This window comes from Mycetomoellerius zeteki, unplaced genomic scaffold, assembly GCF_001594055.1.
Source record: "Mycetomoellerius zeteki isolate Tzet28-1 unplaced genomic scaffold, Tzet1.0 scaffold81, whole genome shotgun sequence".
Lineage (NCBI taxonomy): Eukaryota > Metazoa > Arthropoda > Insecta > Hymenoptera > Formicidae > Mycetomoellerius > Mycetomoellerius zeteki.
In genome coordinates, this window is record NW_017257841.1 from 714,729 (window position 1) to 738,253 (window position 23,525).

General features: G+C 31.7%; 1 protein-coding gene across 1 annotated transcript in view; it reads left to right on the top strand.

Moving 5' to 3' along the window:
- The first annotated feature begins 263 nt into the window (after window positions 1-263).
- Window positions 264-23,525, top strand: part of LOC108729920 (spondin-1) — a 41,948-nt gene continuing 18,686 nt past the window's right edge. Inside the window, exons 1-2 of the mRNA XM_018459295.1 lie at window positions 264-382; window positions 8,689-8,893. Coding sequence (XP_018314797.1) covers window positions 8,692-8,893 — 202 coding nt within the window. The 5' untranslated portion in view covers window positions 264-382; window positions 8,689-8,691. The remainder of the gene's footprint in view (window positions 383-8,688; window positions 8,894-23,525) is intronic.

Here is a 23,525-nt window from a genome sequence, read left to right on the forward strand (position 1 = left end):
GGATCCTTTTCGATGACCCTGTATATGAGTACTCACTATACTTTAGTAAATAATCACTTTATGATAAAATTATCGTAGCGCTTCGTATTGTGCCATATTCGAGGAAAAATTCGTAAACTGCTTTGATGATTAAAATAATTAAAAACTTGAACATATCCTAAGATCATCGCGAGGAGGAAAAACTAAGCACGTCGCGCGCTGCGCACGCCCGGTTGCCTGAAGTAATAACAGCCCGGTCGGACGGCTGTCAGTCAGCCCGAGGTCCGCGGTGGTGGCGGACGTGTTACGGGTGTGTTTCCCTGCCGCGTTGAAGAACGCACGTGACTGGCGCAAAGGGCGGAAGACAATTTTTACGTAAGCTGTGTTTCCGAACGAGATTACGGTAAGTACTCACTCGAGTATCTCCTCGATTGTACCCATAACGAGAGAATCTTTGAAGGATACAATTTTGTGTCGCATTTTTCGAAGATGCCATCTCGTAAGGGGAGAGAAACAAAAAAAGGGAGAAAAGAAAGAGAGAGAAATGCGCACAGATATACTTAGCACGAGACGGCATTTTTTTAATGAACGACAGGCCACGCTGCTGGGCATTTCGGGTCAACCTTTGTGTATTTTCTTGTTGTAATCGCTTGTGGCGCGCGTTTTGTCCTTTGTTGAAATAAACGCTGGTTCAGTTCGCCTGCAGCTTTACCGAATGAAATTCGAATAACGTGTACGTTTTATTGCAACGTCCATCGAAAGGCAAAGATATTAAAAACAAAGTCCGGCAATGCGTACGTATTCGTGAAATGAAACCTGGACAAAGTGTTATAAAATAATAAATTGAATTAAAATGTACAAAAATGTACGCTTCACGCGTTAGTGGATTGTTTAAATCGAAACAGCTGTAACGCGTTTGATTATATTTCATGATGGACGTTTAATGGTAAAGTGTAATTGCACGTCCCGATTGAAATATTCGTTGGCGCTTCTGCTCGATCGGCTCGTTGACTAGTCAGGCGTACAGAGTGCTTCCCTTATGCACGACTAGGCACATTATTCGAACGTATTGCCAGACTGCTTCGTAGGAATAGATAAGGATAACGGGAAGCGGAAAAAGAGAGTACGAGAGGCGCGCAGGGGTTACATCCACGGTGTAACATCCTGATGGATAAGTCGGATAAAAAGCGATCGAATCGCGGTGATTTCTGTCCCAATGACGGCTGCAGAAGTGCATTTTCGCTTTTTACATGAGTGCTGCCGTGAATACGTGTTGTGCTGAACTTTTCTTGCAAGTCGGCCAGTTAAAAATTTGCAATTCCCGCGAATCATTGAAAGGTATCGAAACATTATTCAATTGACATTCATTTTGGCGCCATTTTTAGTAGTTACCTTTAATATAATCGTTAACTTTAAAATTAACTATAAAATACTATTGAATGATATAGTATTGCTATTGATACGTAAATTTTACTTATAAGTAAATATAAGCTACTCTCAATTAAGGTAACACATAATTTTTTATACAGTTTATACGTTTAACAAAATATTTGTAATCTAGAGCTTTGTAAACACAAATAATCTAATTATTAACTTGAAGAAAGAAAGAATGAGCGCACTATCGAATTTAATCTTGAAATTATATACACGGAAAAAGAAATTTCCTAAATCTAAGTAACATTTTCTTGAATAGTGCCAAGTAAACATTTTCTTATTACAAATAAATATTTACTAAACATAAACAAGTATTAATTGATTTAAGTATTACTTTCTTTTTTAAATAAATATTTATTTACAGTAAAGAAGTGTTTACTTATTGTTAGTTGCTATTCAAGAAAATATTACTTAAATTTAGGAATTTTTTTCCATGTAGGGTATATATTATATACAATTTAATTTCGCGCGCGCGCGCGCGTGTGTGTGTGTTTCCTCATATATAGACTTATATAAAATATATATAATAACACAAAGTTGCATAAAAAAATTAAAACAACTCTCTGTTATACTACTGACTACCGGAGCGTTCAAACTGATATATGATGGACAGAATTTTTAAAAGCCCAGCTTTTAATATGGCAGATTGAACCTCATTCTGATGACTACTGAAGCTTAGCGCTCAATAACGTCGTTCACTTGTATGTAAAATTTACGTATCAGTAGCATTCTAGGATTAAAGAGAAAATAGATAAAATGACATAAAATGTTGATCGAAAATCTCTGAACTCTGAATTTCAAATCGCGCCAAACTCTAAAAAGATTAAGGCTCGAATGCACCAACGTTACACTGAGAAAAAAATTTAAATAAATATTGGAATACTGCCAACTAAACAATTACTTACAATAAATAAATATTTACTTAATAAAAAGAAGTGATTGTTAAATCAAATTAATATTTTTTGTATTAAATAAATATATTTTTATATTTAATAAATATTTAGTTGATATTATTCAAATAAATATTTATTGAAATTTAGGATATTTTTTTCTCAGTGTACTTTAATTTTAAACGTGGCTTAAAACTCTATCTCTTCCTCTCTTTCGTTTTTAAAGAGAGAAAATGAGAGTTTTAAGCCTCGTTTAAAGTCAAAATACGTTGGTACAATCGGGCTTAAGAGTTTTAGTGAGTTAGAGAATTCGAAAAATTTTGAGTATATATGGGACGTTCCTCGTCAATGGGGACAAGTGTCTAGGCAAAATTTGTAAAGTCGAAATAACACGTTCGAGAGCTTAAAATTTTTGTTTTTATATGTGGTTTAAGGAAAAACGTGGCGTTTTTTAAAATTCAAAGCGGCTGCTCCAATATGGCGGTTAGAATAAAAAACTTATGAACGTCGACACTTGTCCCCGTTGACGTGGAACGTCCCATATATATACATACAGTGAAATACTGTCTTATATTAATGGCAGGTATTGCACATTGAATATTCACAATTTTAACGTGAAGGTATATTGTTCAATGTATTTAATGATATAACATTCAATGTGTTTAATGATATAACTGATTAATGTTTAAAAATATTCAAATTATGACGATTCGTTGGCTGTGTTCAAGGAATGCCATCAGCGCTATTGTATTATTATTCTATTCTTGTTATACGTCTAATGGACGCTAAAAATAGAATGAGACAATAGCATTGATAGCGCGCTCCTCGAACGCAGCCGTTAAAATATAATTTGACGAGCATTAACGGAGCAACAGTTCAAATCGATACGGTAGTAATTAGATAACTATATTCATTCTGATAGCCGCTAATGAAATGAATTGTTCAGCGAATAATGTGCGTTCTCTCTTTTTATATGTACTTTAGAATTTTTATTGCATTTATTTAGTCAGTACTGGTAATGAGAGTGTTTGCGTTGCGGCTCGGTCGTTCATCGATGCGTGACGAACATCTCGATGAGCCGAAATAGCACCAATGACGGCATTTATCGGCTGCGACTATTTCAAGCAGAAAATCAATGCTTCATCCGGAAACGCTTGCTGAACAGCTGGATACCCTAAATTTTTTATAGGCCTCTACACACTCGATGCTGGTGATGTAGATTGACAAAAAAAAAGTTAGCTTTTATCATCGTTCAGTGAGAGTTTTTTTACATCCTTCCGCGTGAAAAGCGAACAACAGCTGGGTGAGACAGGCATTCATAAAAGTATGCTGTTAATGTACATTTATCGACTCTTTGAAGCACACAAAAATATCAAAATATCAAAAATATTAAAATAACTTGAGCGAAATAAATTCGTTAAAAAATCCATTTAAAGTTTGATGGAATCATCGATTATTTAAATCCAATTACATAATAGTGAATAATCCAGTTTATCACTCTAATCACTTCTAGTCCGTTTTATATGTCTTAAAATTAATAGGTTTTTTACGTATAAGCTTCCTCGGGGTCTTTTTTTTGAATAATGAGGTACTTGACTAATTGTATTGATTTTATATCCATCTTTGAACAGTTAATTTTTGAATGATTGCGTTTAAACTGTTTATTATAGAACAATTAACGTTTTTGGTTTTAAAAAGGATGTAATATTCAATATTTTTTTATGTACTATTTTGGCATGCATTTTTTCTTTTTTAAAAAGAAATTGTTTAGGGATGATAAATTATAGAACAGAAAATATCACAAAGCAAAACAAAAATTAAAAATTATCTTTTTGATGTAATTTTACAAAGAGTATTTCATACAATTATTATAGTTATTCATCCTTTTTCAAACTAAAAAATCTGAAAAAGGTTAATTCGTGTCTAAAGCGTATGATTTCATGAAGTATGATATATAACGGTCGCATATTGGAAAAATATCCTGTCAAGCAGTAATGTCAGGAACGCAATTTCCTTCGGAAAGCATTCAGTAAAGTAAAACGTGTTTTACAACGATATAAAATCTCCGGATCACGATTTTCCGTGGAAGATACATTTAAGTAAATAAAAGAAAGGAGGAGACAAAGATAAAAGAGGAACAAGAAGTTCTCCGATGACAGCACTATATTATATGTGTCGTGATGATTATTTTGATGAAAATTATTACGGATCAGGTATATATATACCTACGTCGGTAAATATCCAGTCGTCTATTTGATGAAGACATGAATATATGCCTCTCTACCTTCTTTAAGCACTCCATTCGCGTCTTTGATCGTCGTAATATCGCCGATGAGGTCCTCGCCCCATTCATCGCGTCTCTCGTTTTTCTTCTAAAGTCCTAGATCCCGACATATTGACGACGTTGACTAGCAATCCGTCGCCGGAGTTACACTTTTCTTGATATGAGTCTTTCTAAATCTCATCATCCGTCATTCATATGACTTTTGCTATTTATTCATCTGATAACATCATTTAATTAATCGATAACGACTTCGGAATTGAGATAACGACTTCGATCCTGAGAGGTCGAATATTAATACTATAGTATAACGAGGGGGTAACCACTTAATGTAATCGTGGGACAGTCCTCGAAATCATTATAAAATTTATATGAAATCTCTATGCATAATCCGATAATTACATATAAAACCACGAGAAACCATTGTATATAATATTAAATAAAATCGTATATTTTACCAAATTACTTCATATGTAGTGGAAAAAATTATTTGTAATCAGATAAAATCATATGAAATCATGTAATCTGTGGGACAATATTTCACCTAGTGGTTACCCCCTCGACATAAAATCTCGGTAGAATATTACTTTCGTATAAATGATAAAGTAAAACAAATAGGCCAGAAATACGACATGTGGATCTCTAGAATTGTACGTTTAACCGTTTAATTGCCGCACTAATTATTTATAGAAACGTTTTTCATCGAGTTAAAGTGTGTTGTAATTATGATGTTACTGCGCAAATCGATCATTCGGGTATTAACTGACATGAAATAACAACATATCATAAATTGACAAAACGGTAGATATTATTTACCTGAAATTTTACTTGCTTCGGTAGCGAAATTCTGTGATACACTGTTCACTAATGAAGGGCTTAACAGCTTAACTATATGGAATTAATTAATAATTACGAGTGTTCGTCAATACAATGAATAAACGTAGTTTTTTTTAATGTAATTATTATTCTGCTCAATTAGTTTTTCAGTCGTTGATAATATAACTCTCTTAATACGTTTATAAATGAAAAACGAGATTTATACTGTATTAAATAAATTTTATAAATGCTTATTAAAATTTGTTAGTAGATACGATTATTTAATAATTGTCAGAATATTGTTAAACAATGAATATCTATTATTAATTATATCAATAACTTCGTTAATCCATTTATCCGAAGAATCCGATTACCTCACATTGTACCTTTGATAAATTTATAAATCTATAGATTTATAATATGTTTTTTGAGATTTGTAGTTTCTTCAATATTTTCTATGCAAGTTACAATAAGACATAAAATCACTTTATCTGTATTATTATAAATTTTCAGTAATTCCATTTATTTTCAACGCTGTCATTCGAATTTCTCATAAACAAATCGAATATACATAACAATATAATTTTGGCAGTGCAAACGCAACGACAGGAAAACCGTAACAGCGATCGGATCTCTTGGTAGATATTGTTTGAGTTCCTGTTGGTGTTCCATGGCCGAGGGAACGAACGTGGCAGAATGCCAGGCAGAGTGAAATGCCATGCCCTATATACACCGGCTTGGCGTAATATATTTAGGCGTCTGGGATTTATGGTTAACCAGCTTATTAGAGGCCAGTGATGTTCGTGGATCAACATGTCGCGCAGCGTCCAAGTACCGTGTTTTCCGTTTCGCATATCGATACGATCGTGTGGAGCACGTTACGAGACGTAAGATTCAATAAATGTAAAGGGTTATCAAGGATATTTTCCTTGAGGTCGTAAAACTCTTCAAGTCATTAAAATTTTATCTTTATATAAAATTATATTAATAAGAATGTTAATAAAAGTCCTAGAATTTTTTAAATTAAATATCTACATTTAGCGTATAAAAAAATTATACCTCCTCTTTCCACCCACCGGGTGGTCATCTTTTTTAAATAAATGTATACATATGAACTCTTTTTTTATGACTTAGATATGGTAATTTTCAGCATGTATCAATTTTTGTCCATTAGGTCGCAAGGATTACGAAACTTTATGAAATTCGCACGTTTCAATTATTCGGGCCACGATGCAATGTATAATTAGTTATTTATCGTTTCTATTGGAAAATATTGGAGAGTTAATATTCTTTAATCATTAATGAATGTGCACATATATATTATAATTAACGGTTTAAATAAATGCGTACCTATTTCTCTCTTTTTGCTCGCTTTGCAATAATTATTTTAACGCAAGTTTTAACGTTAATAAAAAAGACTAAACATTTCATATTTCATATTATACTTTTATATTACTCATATATAATTATTCCTTAAACAAATAATAAATTTTAATTTACATCCTTCTTAGATTATTTATTATAATTTACTAACATTATTTATACATTATTAATTGATATATTTTTTATATTGATATTGATTTGATGTTATTACAACTTTAATATGAATATTCTTGTTATAAGATCTTTAAATAAATTTTTAACATCTTTAACATAAATGTTTTAATTGTAACATAAATAAATTGTAACATATTTTATTTATAAATATTTAATTCCGAATTAGAAATGAAAAAGATTGAGACATGCTTAAATTGTTCATCTGCTTCAGCGATATTTCATGTCTCACCTTTACTACCACATTGTTTCGAATGTGTGTCCGTTCAATGAACCGGGAAAAGCGCAAACGGCTCTACCCGTTTCGGCGCCAAGATTCTGCCAAGATTGCCGAGTGACTCAATGTCGATGCATTTTCAGCAGCGCTTTGTTACCGAACACATGGTCACTGTGAGGGCAATTGTCTCACGTGTTGGCATCGCTCTAGTCTGCGGTACTCAAGTGCACGTTCGCAAATTCTCGCAGTCACGATCGCTTGCTGTTGCAGTTAGAACGAAACGATTTAGTTCGGAAATTCAAACTCGGAATGATTAGTTTTTACATCTTTCAAATTTTCTGTTTTTCGATTAACTCCTTCTGGATAATTCTTTTTTTTTTAACGTATAAAGAATTAAAGAAACTAATTTTTTCATGTTCGAAAAATCGAAAAATCGAAAAATGAGGTTTAATTTAAAAATTGAATTGTCTTGCACATGAGATATCGATTTTTCGCAGAATCAAATGGAGAATTGATATGTCTTCAATCTTCAGTCTTGGAGTTCTTTGTTCTTTCATCGCTATAGATTTCTAAAATCGATATTACGTGCCTCTGAAAAGTCATATCCAAAGAGGTCATTTTATTCCCAAAATCAAATTGAAAATTCAAACGATCAGTCTTTAAGCTTGGAGTTCTTTGTCCTTTTATCACTATAGATTTTTATTGTCTGAATTTTCAATTTGAATCTGCGAACAAAATTATTTCTTTGGATATGACTTTTTTCAAAGACACGTAATAGAAATAATTTTCAGTGTATATAAAATTTAGTGCATATGAAATGCTAAATCAATTTAACGATTAATTACAGTATTTTACTTTAGCTAGCAATTATCTTTTCGATCTAAAATCAAAATATTTTTAAAAAAAGAAAGTCACTTGTCATGCGTCTCTATCATGTTGTGTCAATCATCTTGACAACTCGCAATTAAATTGCAAAACGTTAAATTCGTACGGCGTGCGTCGGGACGCCGGAATATTTTTTTCTTTATTTAGATTTTAATTGAAACGCATAATAGGGGAATAAACTAAGGACGTAAAGATGTGCAACGTACCTTTAAACGTGAGAAGGGTCAAGAATCATTGGTTGTTCTCTTGAAACCAATTTGCGTTTTAATTTTACCTATTTCCAGTCGTTTCATGTTTTGAATCTTTGATATAAATTGTAACGTAAATTCTGCATATTCAACACACAATAGCGTTATTAATACGTTATTAATGCATAAAGGAGAATAGTAGCAATTCATCAAATTCATCGATACTCGATGTTATTTGAACGAAAACACGAGCACTTCAGAAATATGAGGAAACATACACAGAATATTTTAAATGCTCTTTCAATCAAATTGTATGGATTCGTGTCTGCATCGACCGCGATTGTGGAAATGTTTGATTTTAATCCGTATTGCCATACGGAGCAACGTTCGAAATTGTTATCGAATGAGAATGAAGTATTGTTATGTTATTTTCCCTATTTTCAGGCGATGTATAATACCAGGATTGTGTACCACGGCGTTTTGTTGCTGCTCGCAGTAGTAACCAGTACGGATTCGACAAAATGCTCCCGAATCATAGAAGGCACCACAGCACCTCGCTCCAATGCCGTGGGCAAATATCATTTCTTCTTGACGCTTTTCAACAGGACTGACATTGTGTACGCCTATATGCCGAATACCCGATATAACGGTAAGCATATATACAATCGCGAACGAGGGAATTGAATAATTTCGATATAATTTTAAATCTTATTGTTTATGTTACATAAATGAAGAAATGGATCCTATCGATGCAGTTTTATTGTTATATATAGGTTCGTAGAGTCGAGAACGTTACTATATAAAATTAATATCCTTAGTAGCACAGCAGTACCTGCAAAGCGTTAAAAAAGCGCTTATATACACTTTTTTAGTGCTTTTTAAACGCTTTGTAAGCGCTGTGTGCTACTTGAGACGGTACCATTACATAAAAAGTAACGATTTGTTATTTATTTTTTTCATTATATTTTTGTAATGCTAAAATAAGACATTAGATTTAAAAATTATATTATTTAATAATCAATATTAATTGTAACAATTCATATTAAAATTTAAAACTTAAGATAGTCTCTATGTAGGAAGCTTTCCTTTATATTAAACTCATCAAATAAATCTTTTGTAATTTTTTATATTAATACCCAATAGATACAATTTAATAACAGATCAGAATTATGTTAATATTCCTTACATGCTTGGTTCTAGCCTATTATTATTAAATTGTAATCGTATTAATATAACGAGCTGGTGTTTTTCATTGTATTAATATTTTTATTTTTAATTTGTGTATAAAAATAAATATCTTGAGTTAAACATCAATATTGTTATTGAGAGTGCATTTCAATATGCCAGTACTGAAAATTTATTGTTCATGTCATATACCATATATACATATACTACAGATTTTTGATACTGACAGTGATTATTGAAATACAGCTTAAAGTATAAATTACAATATATTTTTCAATATTTGAATTTTTATTTAAATGAAATATTTCTATTCACACACACGCACGCGCGCGCGCGTACACACACACACACACACACACACACATACAAATAGTACTGTTGAATAGATGTAAAAATAATAAGGAATTAACAAAAAGTAACGACTACATTTGTTATCGTTATCATTACATACAGAGAAAAAATGATTGTAACCAAAAAAAGTAACGATAATGATAACGATGTTACAAATAACACTTTACATATTGATCCTGCATACACATGTATCTACGTAAAGAAAGAGAGAGAAGATTGCATGTAATGTTGCTTCATAGATTATACTGTACCATTCAGATGTATGAATTGAGGAAATGGTATCCAACTGAGTTAGTCAAAGTTGTTCGAAGTCACAAGCGCGACTGCTTTAGATCGTCGTGTGACATTTGAATGCTTTTAAACTTTAAATAAGTTTTGCAACGTGAGAAAAAGAATAAAGTACAGATCTCTCATTGACATTTATAAATTGTGCTCGGATATCTTCTGAGAAATACGTTTGCATAATGATGAACGTCATACTGTCACGCATACATTTATATACACATAATAAATTTAAAGAAGAATTGTAATTCCAAAAAATTGACATAATTAATAATTACATTGAATAAAAATTACGTTAAATAGTTTGTTTAAACATGATCGAAATTTGGTTAAAATTTAGTTTAAATTTGGTTTAAAATGTGTGAAAGTCATTGTGCGATTCATCAAGCAGAATATTTTTGTTCATTTTGCAAATATTTGAATTTTCAAATATCAGTTACTTAATCCGACGAGATATCTGCCGGAGGTTTGCAATATTCAATGCTAACGGAATTTTGATGCTCTATAAGCTTTCTGGATACGCGTTTACCGATACGGAATTCCAAAACTCTTAAAATGTCAGATATTGCTTCGCTTTGCCAACATTCTTTGGCTTTACGACATCGATGAAATAGTAAAACGCGTTACGTGGTAACATAAGGAAATGACAAATAAACCGGAAAACTTGCAACCGACTGCAAAGGGAATTAGGAAGTACAATATACAATACGTGTATTTACTGATCGTACATAAAATATGCTAGCTAATGTGCAATTGTGTAAACTGTATCTCTATTGAGATTCTCGGATAATAATAATAAAATAGAAAGTATTAAGCAAAATTAATTTATGTATCTTAATAGAAGAAACAAAAATCATCAAATGAGTTTCTTGATTACAGATATATTACAGACATGTCGAAGAAAAAAGATATAAAAAAACTAAAATTTTTTTCTTTTGATAAAATTGATAGAGCCTCAGATAATAATAATAAAATAGGCAATATTAGGCTAAGCAAAATCGATTTATATATCTTAATATGAGAAGCAAATTTGAATTAAAGATCATCAAATGAGTTTCTCGATCGGTGACAGATATGTGATAGAATAGATTACGAAAAAAATTGAGATCTTTTTTTTGATAAAATAATAAACTTCGGTTTGAAAGAGAGAAATGAAGTAACGTAATTCTGCCATTAACATTCGCTGTTCACATTGACGCCGAGAAATTGAAACGCACGGTGAGGTCATCAGAGTATCAATTACCAGCATTTGGATGGCTGTCTGAAATACGACGCGCGCGCGCGCGTTGATTTCCCGGTGGCTTTACGCCTTTAGCGGTAATTGCGGCAATTATCGAAGGAGACCGCAGATCTTTGAATCTTTCGGACACAGCGGCTTTCTGCGTTGCAAACGACGCTAGCTCTTTCGGCCAGCGGAAACTGTGCTTTGGATCGAGAAGCGGGAAACAGCGCTGAAGGAAAAGATCATTTTGCATTGAAAGTCAGAATAAATGCGCGCGACCTGCGATGAACTTTGACCGATTACTTAGCTTTGTAACGGTTTCTTCAGTTTAATAATAATCGCTCCTTGTCAGGAAGCTGTACGAATTTCTAAGATGACCCGTCATTTTGCAACTCTTTTTTTCACATCTTTTTTGGCGCAAATTTTTTTTAAATTTTAACACTTGTTCAAGCTGAATATTTTAACGATTAAATCTGTAATTAAATCATTGTTAAAGCTCATCAATTTATATCTTGCCCAGATTTTAATACACTACTAATTCTATCTTATACATTATATAAATTATAAGTAAATATATTTAAGTTCACCAACTCCTGAAACCTTTTAATTTTCAATATCTCGAACCACATGAAAACGGATGTATCTGTTGATATATTAACATTAAATATTAAATATATATAATGTATTAAACATTAATATTAATTTTAAAAAAATTAATATGTGATTGGGCTAATGAGAACCGCAGAAATTATGTGTAATTATATAAAATTATATTTGATCATTTAAATAAAAAGTATAAACGTTTCAGCTTTGTTTTAAGTCATCTTCAACATTAAAAATAGAAATAAAATTATCAGATGTTAAAATTAATTTAAAATCACTACTGTTTGTAACAATTAGCACTTACTAATTAGTAGCGTTTAAAACATGATGGCGTCATACAGATTTTTATATTATCTGTAAACTCTAACTAATTTATAACTCTAATTCTAAATGCAATTGCAAAACTGCTTTTTCACTTAGCAATTGTAAAACTGCTTTTTCACTTAGTTGCTTGGGACACATTTTTCAAGCTCAATTGCAGCTATCGTTACAGCTTTTTTCGCATTTTTTATATCAAGTATCATTAACTCGCGTGACATGATATCGTTAGCTGGATCGATGACCGTAGTCCCGGGCCTCTCCTGCCTCGATATGCCGGAGTAGATACTTCCACTACAGCCCTCTCATACCTTAGCGAGAAATCCTTTCCACTAAAACCGTCCAATCAGAATTTTACAGAAACATATAGCAGATTTATGTCACGTCAATAGGGACGATTCACCTGAGGCGTCTCTCCCGCGAGGCATAATTTAGTATATAACTAAGTCGTTCATGTTTTTTTATAGGTAATCAAATTCTGCTTTCTTGTTACTTACACTCATATTATTCTAAATAGTAAACTTTTTCTTGAATGATTAAAAAGAACTAAAATTTTGCGCTTGTCTATTTATTTATGCCAAATCATAAATTTACAGTTTAATATAAAAAATAAGACTCTGGCCAAGATTTAGCCGTTATAATAGCTTTGTAATCTTTTTATTGCCTAAGCATTTTTGTGCCATTCTATGTGCAATGCATACCAAGTTAAACCGGGTTTAGCGCGTTGATAGAAATTCCGATGCCTCCTAGGAAAATACATCTCTATTCGTCCGACCGACAATCCTCACTCAATAAAGTTTGCTTTTGTCCATGTTTTCTCTCTTCTTTCTCTTTCTCTCTCTCTCTCTCATCTTTGTCTTTCCTCTCGCGAAACTTAGCTGCAGCGCCTGCGGGCGTTCATACACTAACGCATGCAAATCTCTTGTGCCCGGTGAATTAATGTGTTACGTAACGCTGGCGGGACGCCAGGTGCAAGACATCGCGAGTCGCGTCGCACTCGTAGGTTTAATGCGGGCAGATTCAACGACCCCGACCCGATAAAATTCTATTAAATCGCGCTGGCCGGAGAGGAGATGCGCCGGTCGACCGCACTCGCTCCAGAGGTTAAATCCCGAAGAAGAGGACGCCAGCCGAGAAAGTTCGGGAAAATTATTGCGCCGTTGCCGCAATGGAGAGTCGTGAAACAATACAATGAGGAGTAGTAAAGGGCTGGCACAATCAACGCTATGTACGGTAACGTAGTTGTTAATCACGAGCAGATCTTCCTTCTTTATCTATAGAACAATCGAAGCTATGTCCTTTCGCGTTATTGATCCTCGGCTAATTTCACCTCAATAAAACTGTAATAAGAGAACACAATCAAGTGTTCGATTTTAATAAGCTTTGGATATGTTAAAATATAGACAAAAATAAAAAAGACACGTATTTTTTTATAAGTGTCTTCTCGCACGTTAAGCGGGTGAAACCCTTCTCTTTAAAAAATCGTATTTTTTTTTTTCTTTCTAAAATTAAAAATATTAAAAAATACAATATTTTAAACTGTTAAAAAAATATTTCAAGAATATTTTTATATTTTATAATAATAATAAAATTTTGTTTATTTCTGTTATTTTTATAAATAAAATTTTTATTTAAAAAAATTTTATTATTATTATTATAAAATACTTTTGATACTATTAGTTTCTTATTTTTATCAATATTTTAACGTATAAAAATTAGAGAAGTACACTTGGTTATATATTTCTTTGTAAGACATAATCGTTGCGAAATCATGAGTTAACTAATTAAAACGGTTGTAGTTAATTATAATTTAGAAAATATGTGTGGGCGCGCGCGTATTCGCGCATGTATATGTATCAACGAATTACTAAGCGCAAAAGTTAACAGAAGCTGTCGGTGCAAGTGATGCCAAGAATTGCTTGCAGCGTTAATTAATTTTAAATATGAAGTTATAAATTTCATTTACTTTCGTATCTTAATAGCCGTGAAGCTGCGCCATCCTGGGAAATAACAGTGACTTGCTAATTAGGAGTAGTTAATTACATGATCAATGGCTAATGTTATACGGTCTATCGCATTATTAATGTCCTATTAACGTTCCGCCCGATTAACTGAATTTTACTTTAAAAGCGCACAATAGGTTCCAAATCATGCGATACAAAATCTAAATCATCCGTATAATAGCACTTCATTATTCGCAATCGCTCCGACTTTTCTCTCTGAGGCAAACCGACGAGCTCCATAAAGGGTAGTAAATAATGTCGTGTGTGGGCAGACATATCTCTAAAAGTGCGAAAGTGGCCTATCTTTTTTCTTTACTTCAACTAGATGAACGGATTTCGAGATGAAAGTAACGTCGCGGAAGTAAAAAAAAGACCACTTTTTCCTTCACTTCATCGCGATTTTGAATTTGTACAAAGGAAGAGTACCAACTTTTTTCGCGACCGTTCAGAGATCGATTTATTTTTATATTTTCTTATGAATTTTTCTTCATGAAAAACAAAAATCATCATAATACAATGACGCTTAAAGAAAAATTGGCACATTGAAATAAAGTTAATTAATTTCTTATTCATGTTACGAAATGGCTATCTCAGTTATGCTTTAATTATTTAAAAATTCAAAGTTGGATCAACAACTCTGAATCAGTTTTTAAATGACTGAAGCATTATTGACAGTAATTTCATAACGATATAAACAAGGATTTTATTTTTTATTTCAATGTGTCAATTTTTCCTTGAATATAGCGTCATTTATTACGATAATTTTCTGTTTCCATGAAGAAAGATACATAAGAAAATGCAGGGAATGAAAATAATTAATTAAATACTGTAACTGCCGTTATTTTGTTTAAAGTTAACTTGTTGTAATAATGATTTGGTAATGACGTTGCAAATTGTTATGATGATAATATAACACCAGTGTTAGAATAGTCAATAGTTACTTATAAAGGGTTGGAAAAGCCATTCGTTACTGAAAAAAATGACTCGCAATTTATTCGTTACTTTTTAATGTAACTTGACTGAGTCATTTTACGGCGTTATTGGTACTTTAATACTTTTTTCAATAAATAACGCATAATGATGACAATTTACTGACTTTCCTAACCTTAGCGTAACCTCAGCGTTTAGTTAGTCATAATTACAGTCATAAAAAATTGCAACATCATTATCAAATGCTATTATAAAAAATAACTGTGAAAGTATTATAACAGAAAAGTAATTCTTTCATTTCCCTAAGAAAACGTAAAAATAAAACGATCTCCGAACGATCGCAAAAAGGTGAAAATTATACCTTTTTTACGCTGCCGTTTTTCAAATTGTGATTACTTGCGTACCGAAGCTGCTCGTTTCGCTGAACCTAATCACCGCAGGAAGTTAATACCATGGTCATCATCTCGCATTGTGATTATTCGAGGAATTTCAACCACGCGCTGAGAAAGAGAAAAAGAGAGAGAGAGAGAGAGAGAGAGAGAGAAATTGTGATATTTTAGGTATGCGATACTGTAAAGCGCAAGTACACCCGTTTATTGCTTTATGAGATTGATTAATAATTCATCCCGTCGATGTTGTGCTATCGTTGAGGAAATGTTACGTAGACAGACGCTATTGTTCGGCTTTACATGTAATCCGCTTTGTTGTGAATGAAAACTCGACGAACGAATTCAGTGTTGAATCTCGACAAACCAGGTAGCGTCCATGCGTACGATGGAAAACATTGATGCGAACCAATTCGACTTCAGGTTGGATTTGATCAACCGATAAAGGTTCGTCTACATAAAAGAAGTAGACAGTCGTAGGGGCTCAAATCGTAAGAAATTGACCAATTCTAGTCGAGTATTCTCCTTATATTTGATTGTGATGCTTAGTTTCCTACGATTTAAGACCCCACGACCGTCTACGACTTCTATGTAAACGAGCCTAAAATGTTTCGAGCGACTCAAAAACTGCCGGATGCCATCGGGATTGATATCGTTCTACCTCTGACAGCGGAAGTGGAGGGAACTGAATCTTGAAATATATTTTGGCATGTTTACATTACGATTAGAAAAACAAGCTTCGCTTATGTGTTGCAAAGTATGAAGCAAGTCCAATCTTTAAGGTGCGATTATTTGAAAATATCATAAGCAAAAAGATGATAAAAATCGCCGTGATCGTTGAAATATCCATGATGGATATACTTCCACCACGGAAGTATCCGCTGATTTTCGTGGGGACGAAACTAATACCGGCAATACTCTTCTGACGTTTTTGAGAATCCAGGGGAAGCTCGTTGCATGCAGGAAACGCGATACCATGATGACGAAGGTTTCAGTTAACTGTGTTTTTGCCGCTAATTCTTTTAATTCAAGGTTATGGGAATAATTATGCGGATTAACTTCAAGAGGTGAACGCGGACATCGTGACTCATTGTCATCACTCTCTCTAATGCGACGAATTTGAGCTTCGATAAACATGACGTTCTTTAGAATGATAATTACAATATTGGAGAAATTAACGATTAGCATAACTTATTAGCTAAATTTCATTGTTACTCTGTTGAATTGGTAATTTAAAATTATACCCAATTTCAGCGTTAGGCATGCCTGTATGTGATGCATATATATGAAATAACATGCATGTATTTGAAATACTTTTCTTTGAAAAATAGTATTTGTAAGACAATTGTATTTTGTATTTCATGAAAGCATATAAAAGTATTTTGTATTTTGTATTTCAGTATTAATAATGAAAGATTGAAAATATTTCGTATTTTGTATATCAAATACTAACAATAAGATTGACAAATCTTATTATTTGAATTATAAAATACATAAAACTTTCACTCTTTCGATTTTAAATATAAAATATACATAATACTTTCATGATGTACTCTTCTGAAGCACAAAATACACTTATATTGCAAAAACTGTGTTTTATATAAAAGTATTTCGAATACAGCCCTCTCCTCCAACTCTGCCCAATTTGTGTGTGTGTGTGTGTTTGTAAGTTATTTTTAATCATCTCTATAAGGCCCGTTTCTACTAATTATAGATTAACTTTAATCTCGATTTAACTTATTCTTCATCTTTTTCTAGTTCCAAAGATTAGAAAAAGAAGAAGAGTGAATTAAACCAAGATGAAAATTAATCCACATTGGTAGAAACGGGCATAAGTCGCCACTGCTTCTACTGAATATACTTAGCAAAAAGTGCAAGTAACACTGTGCAAACGGACCTATTCTTCGCTTTCTCTCTTTTCAATGTCCGAATATATATTTATCTCATCCTAAGTACAAAAATTTTTAGAGATTTTAATCAACGAATAGATTTAATAGAGAATAAACAATTTAACTCAAGGAAGTGTATTAAAAGACTCGAATTTAAATTACTATTGAATATAATTATATTACGCACTAAATGCATACATTAATATGAATGTTGAAACTAATAGAATGGATTGTTTATACATTTTGACACACATGAAAAAATTAAAAATAACAAAATGTTATTAAACTCAAGGGATTAAGCTATCATTGCTTCTTTGATACCTAACAGTATATGATAATTATATTTATTATCAAAAATCATTAGGATGAAATCATTTTATCTAGACATACCTCGGATATTTACAATACGAAACTCCATTAATGAAACATAGCATATCTAAGCGATTTAGCACTCGTTACCGGAGATCAATACGATGAAATGATTTTATCATATTGATTTTCGGTGCAACGCTTGCAAAATTATTCAGATATGCTATGTTTCGTTAATGAAGTTTTGCGTTATACATATCCAATGTATATAGATACAAGCATAATATAGGTATCGCAGGCATATACTATGTATAATCAAAAACACTTTTTTCCGTATTTTAGTAGGTAAAAATTTACGTAGACGTTTCTGTTAAAGACTTTTTGTTAAAGAAAGAATTGGTTAAAGAGATTACACGTTTGTACATAATGCAATTATTAAAAAATTCTCTGTGTTACTTTGCTAATAATTATTATCTTTTTATTTAATTTTTTTACTGAAACATCATGATTAATAACCTCTCAAATATGTATAATTTATTATATTGATTTTAAATCGCTTCGAAAGACTTTTTAAATCTGGGACACATGATTTTCTAACGAATCTTGTTCGAGTAAAAAGTACGATTTCGATCATTTTAAATTGAATACTATGAAAAGTTTAAAAGTTTTAATGTTTTTCTAAAAGTTACGCGGAAGAAGAAAAAACTTAAATCGAAGGTGTGGGAAGAATATCAGAGAAAAATGAATACTACAAGGTCTTAAAAATCCCTCTCATGTATTCAAGAATTAAGAGGTGAAGTGTAAGTCTTATGCAAATATCAAGAAACACACATAGTTCAAGAAGACCCATAACTCCAGAAGCCGTATTGTTTCAAACAGCTGAGTACGTAATTACGATACACGATGTAGAGAGTGACCTACGAGTGGACCTTGCAACCAAACTGATTCGACAACTTCACAAGATTCGACTTTTAAATACTTTTTTATCTAATTATTGACGCAATTTTTCTTTCACATTCACATAAATTAATTTTGATGAATGTGAAAGAATGAAATTTTTATATTTCGGATATATTGATTGTATAATCGGTACATCGCTTCCTTACTTCAAAAGTGACACAACTCAAGAAACGTCATTTTTAAGTTATTACCATGAACGAGTTAAATAAACATTACCCTATATATTATCAATAATAAAAAATGAACTAACTTAACTTCTTAAAAAATCGTCACACCTCAAAAAAATGGTTTTAAAAAATCATCAAAATCATTACAACTCAAAACGGGTGGTTTTTCGATAATTGCAAAACAAAAATGACATTTGATCGTGTTAGATTATATTTTTTTTGCCGATATTATTTAATAGTCAATAATTTTTTGTCAAATTGAAAAATCGTTTTCTTCATTTTATAGGAAACTAATTTTTTTAGTTATGTCACTTTTGAAGTAATGGAACGATGTATAACTAACGATATTACACTAAATTCATAATGTCAATTAAATTTATGTCAAATTATATCTACAATTTGAGTTATTTTTAATCATTTCTGTGGATCGTCATTATTCCTGAACGTGATATTAATTTAATAAAAACAATGGAATTAAACAATTATTTAACTTAAGAAAATATAGATATTAAATTTGGCTCAAATTTATTATTAACTTTACAAAATTTAATTTATTATTTACTAAATATACGCTAATTATTATTTACTAAGTATATTATTTACTAAGTATACACTAATATGGACGTCGCTTATTTCGAATCTAATTACAGAAAAGTATTGATTTACATTTTGACACATATGGGGGGGAGTTAAAAATAATAAAATATTATTTAATTCAAGAGATTGAATTATCATTACTTTTTTGATATCTAACAATGCAACTGAGTACATACGTGATATGAGGTAAAGAATTTAATTAAATGAAATAATGAGAAATAATATTTGAAAAAGTCATTTTATTAAAATTTATAAAAATTTAGAACGATAATTTAGTGAAACCCAACCTAAATCGTTTAAATAAGGTCGCGTAAAATTGGTAAAATGTAACACGCTTACACGTGTTAAAGAATATTTCGTAATAGAAAATGAAATACAGTTGAATCCCCGTGAACGCAGTAGCGGATTCACGGTGTGTCGTGTTTAATCCATGCTATAAATAGCGAGTCGGTACCCGAGCTGGATACATGTTTCTATTTCGAGAACACGAATATTCCTTCGACACATAGAAAATCTATAAGTCGATATTTATGCAAGTGCAATATTTTTCGTGCAATAAGAAATATTAGACCTTAATAACTACGGTACACTTATTAGAGTTTTTTTGAAAAAAAAGAAAGAAGAATTGCAGAGAAGGAGTTCGAAAGATGAATTGATGATTATAATTTTGCAAAACATTAAATTTAGTCAATAATAAGATTGAAAGACCGCTAATGTTAAACATAATAATATTAAATTAAGAAGCGCCATAACGGTCAGAACGTTAAGATGTTGAACTATTGTAAATTCATTTAAATGAATTAATTTCAGAAATGATAATTGCGTGCCGATATGGTTGTCGGACTTTCAACGCAATCAAATCTGAAAATATTAATAATCCCCCCAAATTCCCCAACTTAAAAACTGTAATAAAACTTATTGCGAAAAATAATGCCTCGGCCGGGAGTCGAACCCGGATCTCTTGCATTCCGTGCGAGCATCCTAAGCCTTTAGACTACCGAGACCTAAGCATTAAATTTAGTACATCTATTTTCCCAAAATATACACTATTCTGTATATTTCTCAAAATTAAATCAATATTTCGATGCATCGAGAAATTGGGCGCGACGTTTTTTCCGTTGAACTTGACTATTTTTCATACCCTGTACTAAAAGTTTTCCTCTATCGCTTTTCCTTCCGGAAGAGGAGATGCAGAATTTTGTTTTCGCTCGCAATCAATTACGAATTGTACGCGAACAAAACGAAAGTTTTTGAGCGCCCTTATTCGATCGGGATCGGGATATTCTTATAGATGCGATTGATTACACCGAAAATTATGTCGATAGCAATTCGTATCAGTAATTCACTTCGCTGTTCAATTACGATAATATAGAATTATTAAGAAAGCCAAGATGTTATTATGGTAATGTAAAATATTGTTATAAACTGCATAAAAATAATGATACAGATTGCGCTAAATGTGATACAGACGCGGAGCATATAATGTTTTCTGTTTATTTTTAAAAAAATTGCGATTTTGTAAAATAAGTGTAAAAAAGTTTGCTGCGTAAAATTCTCTTTAATGTCTGTATTCTTAGGCTACATTTTAAACAATTATATTTGGTTATATATTATATTTTAAAATGCGTACATGATAATGGCGAAAGATACATTCATACATATTGCAAACACATAACATGATTAATTTCATGTATCTTATGTTTATATATAAAGAAAAAATCCGATGTGATTCTAATAATCCTATTTACTTATATGATTTACTTATAGAAAAATAACTGTATGTTATTCTTCAGTCTAAAATGATTTTTCAAAATATACGTACATTATTGATTATAAATCTTTTGTAAGTAATATGCATTGCTAACGCGGAAATATAGTTATGTTGTAAGATATTTTTTTGCAAGAAATATTTACAAATAATACCTGTATTAAAAACAACTTAAAACCGACATTAATGTATATATATATATATATACACATATATATATTTTTTTGTATATACAGGGTGTCCCATTTTAATTGTCCACCCCAAATAACTTTCTTATTTTTGATTTTAGAGAAAAATGTTTCAGACAAAAATTGTATGGTTTCGAGGGGGTCACAAGATGGTACCATTGGTTTGACCTTGGATAATCATTTGAAAATTACATGAAGGTCACCTTCAATTTCTTAAATGGAACATACCATTTTTCATTACATCTCGTAGCTTATCTCGATAGCTTTCCAAAACACTACAATAAAATATTTTTCTATTGCGTATTTTCCGAGTTATAAAGCTTTAAATTTGCGGTATCCTTTCTAAAAAAAAGATGTTAAATCGATACTCGAATGTATCGAAGTTTATTCTTGTCGTTTTTCCGCGATGCTGATTGGTTCTCTCGCTGCGTTTACTTCACGAGTATCTGTCATTGCCAAAATTCAGCGTAGACTTGAATTATGCATACAAGTTTTACCAAGTTTTTGAACACCTAAAGTAATTGTACAAAAACTCATCTTGCCTTGACTGGCTGGATCATGTAAGATAAGACTACAGGAAAGCGAATTTGTATTTTTATTAAAACTAGAACATAACAGGCGCGCGCTACTAAGCTTTTAACATTTATGCAGGATGTTTTCAAATACGGAACTGTCAAAACACACAATTTTGGCAATGACAGATACTCGTGAAGTAAACGCAGCGAGAGAACCAATCAGCATCGCGGAAAAGCGACAACAATAAACTTCGATACATTCGAGTATCGATTTAACATCTCCTTTTTTTTAGAAAGGATACCGCAAACTTAAAGCTTTATAACTCGGAAAATACGCAATAGAAAAATATTTTATTGTAGTGTTTTGGAAAGCTCTCGAGATAAGCTACGAGAATATGTAATGAAAAATGGTATGTTCCATTTAAGAAATTGAAGGTGACCTTCATGTAATTTTCAAATGATTATCCAAGGTCAAACCAATGGTACCATCTTGTGACCCCCTCGAAACCATACAATTTTTGTCTGAAACATTTTTCTCTAAAATCAAAAATAAGAAAGTTATTTGGGGTGGACAATTAAAATGGGACATCCCATATAAATTTATATACACCGTATATAAATTGTATATATATTGCTTATATGTATATATATGAAATATATATATATTTTTATATGTATACATATATATAAATTAATATAATGCATACTATACAATGTTTAAACTTTTTTCAATACTTTGTGTATATAACTTCGACAACTTATAGTTATTTAATGCGCAATTTGCGATCAATGATTCATACTTTACAATAGATATGTATATTTCTTATCGGAAAAGTATCCTTTTCTGTTGCCAGATCAAGATTTAATATAATACATAGATATACACATATAATTCAGCAACAATCCCAGTATGTGAGAAGCAAATTGTAATATTTAATTGCAATGAACAAGATTTATAAGCTAGAATGAGTATTGAATTACCTATTATGATTAATAAATTCACCGTAGAAGTATCGTTACCATGCTTACATATGAAAAAACCTTTTATAATAATATACATTATACACAATATATATATACAGGGTGTTTCCAAATTAAATGGCAAAACTTCGGGAGCGTGTAGAGGAGTAAAAAACTAAGAAAAAAAGTCCTATAGACATATGCTCCTTTTTGCTTTGTTTCGCAGGAAATCACGAAAAAAGAAAAAAATATATTTAATTTATTATTTTAATTATTTTATTTATAAACTTTTTAATGAAGATTTTGTTCGAAATGTGCACCTCTTGCAGCAATACAAGCATTGCATCTGTCAAACACGGCTCTTGTAGCAGCCAGGCACTGTTCTTGCGATATTCTGTTCGCTGCAGCTACGATACGATTTCTCAAATGTTGCTCTGATTGAATAGGCGAAGAATAAACTTCTTGCTTCAGAGTACCCCATGCATAGAAATCTAATGGCGTTAAGTCGGGCGAACGAGTTGCCCAATGTACTGCTCCTCCACGTCCAATCCATCGTTGTGGGAATTTTCTATCTAACCAGGTTCTAGCGACTCTGCTGTAATGAGCAGGGCATCCATCTAATTGAAACCACATTTCAGTACGTTGTTG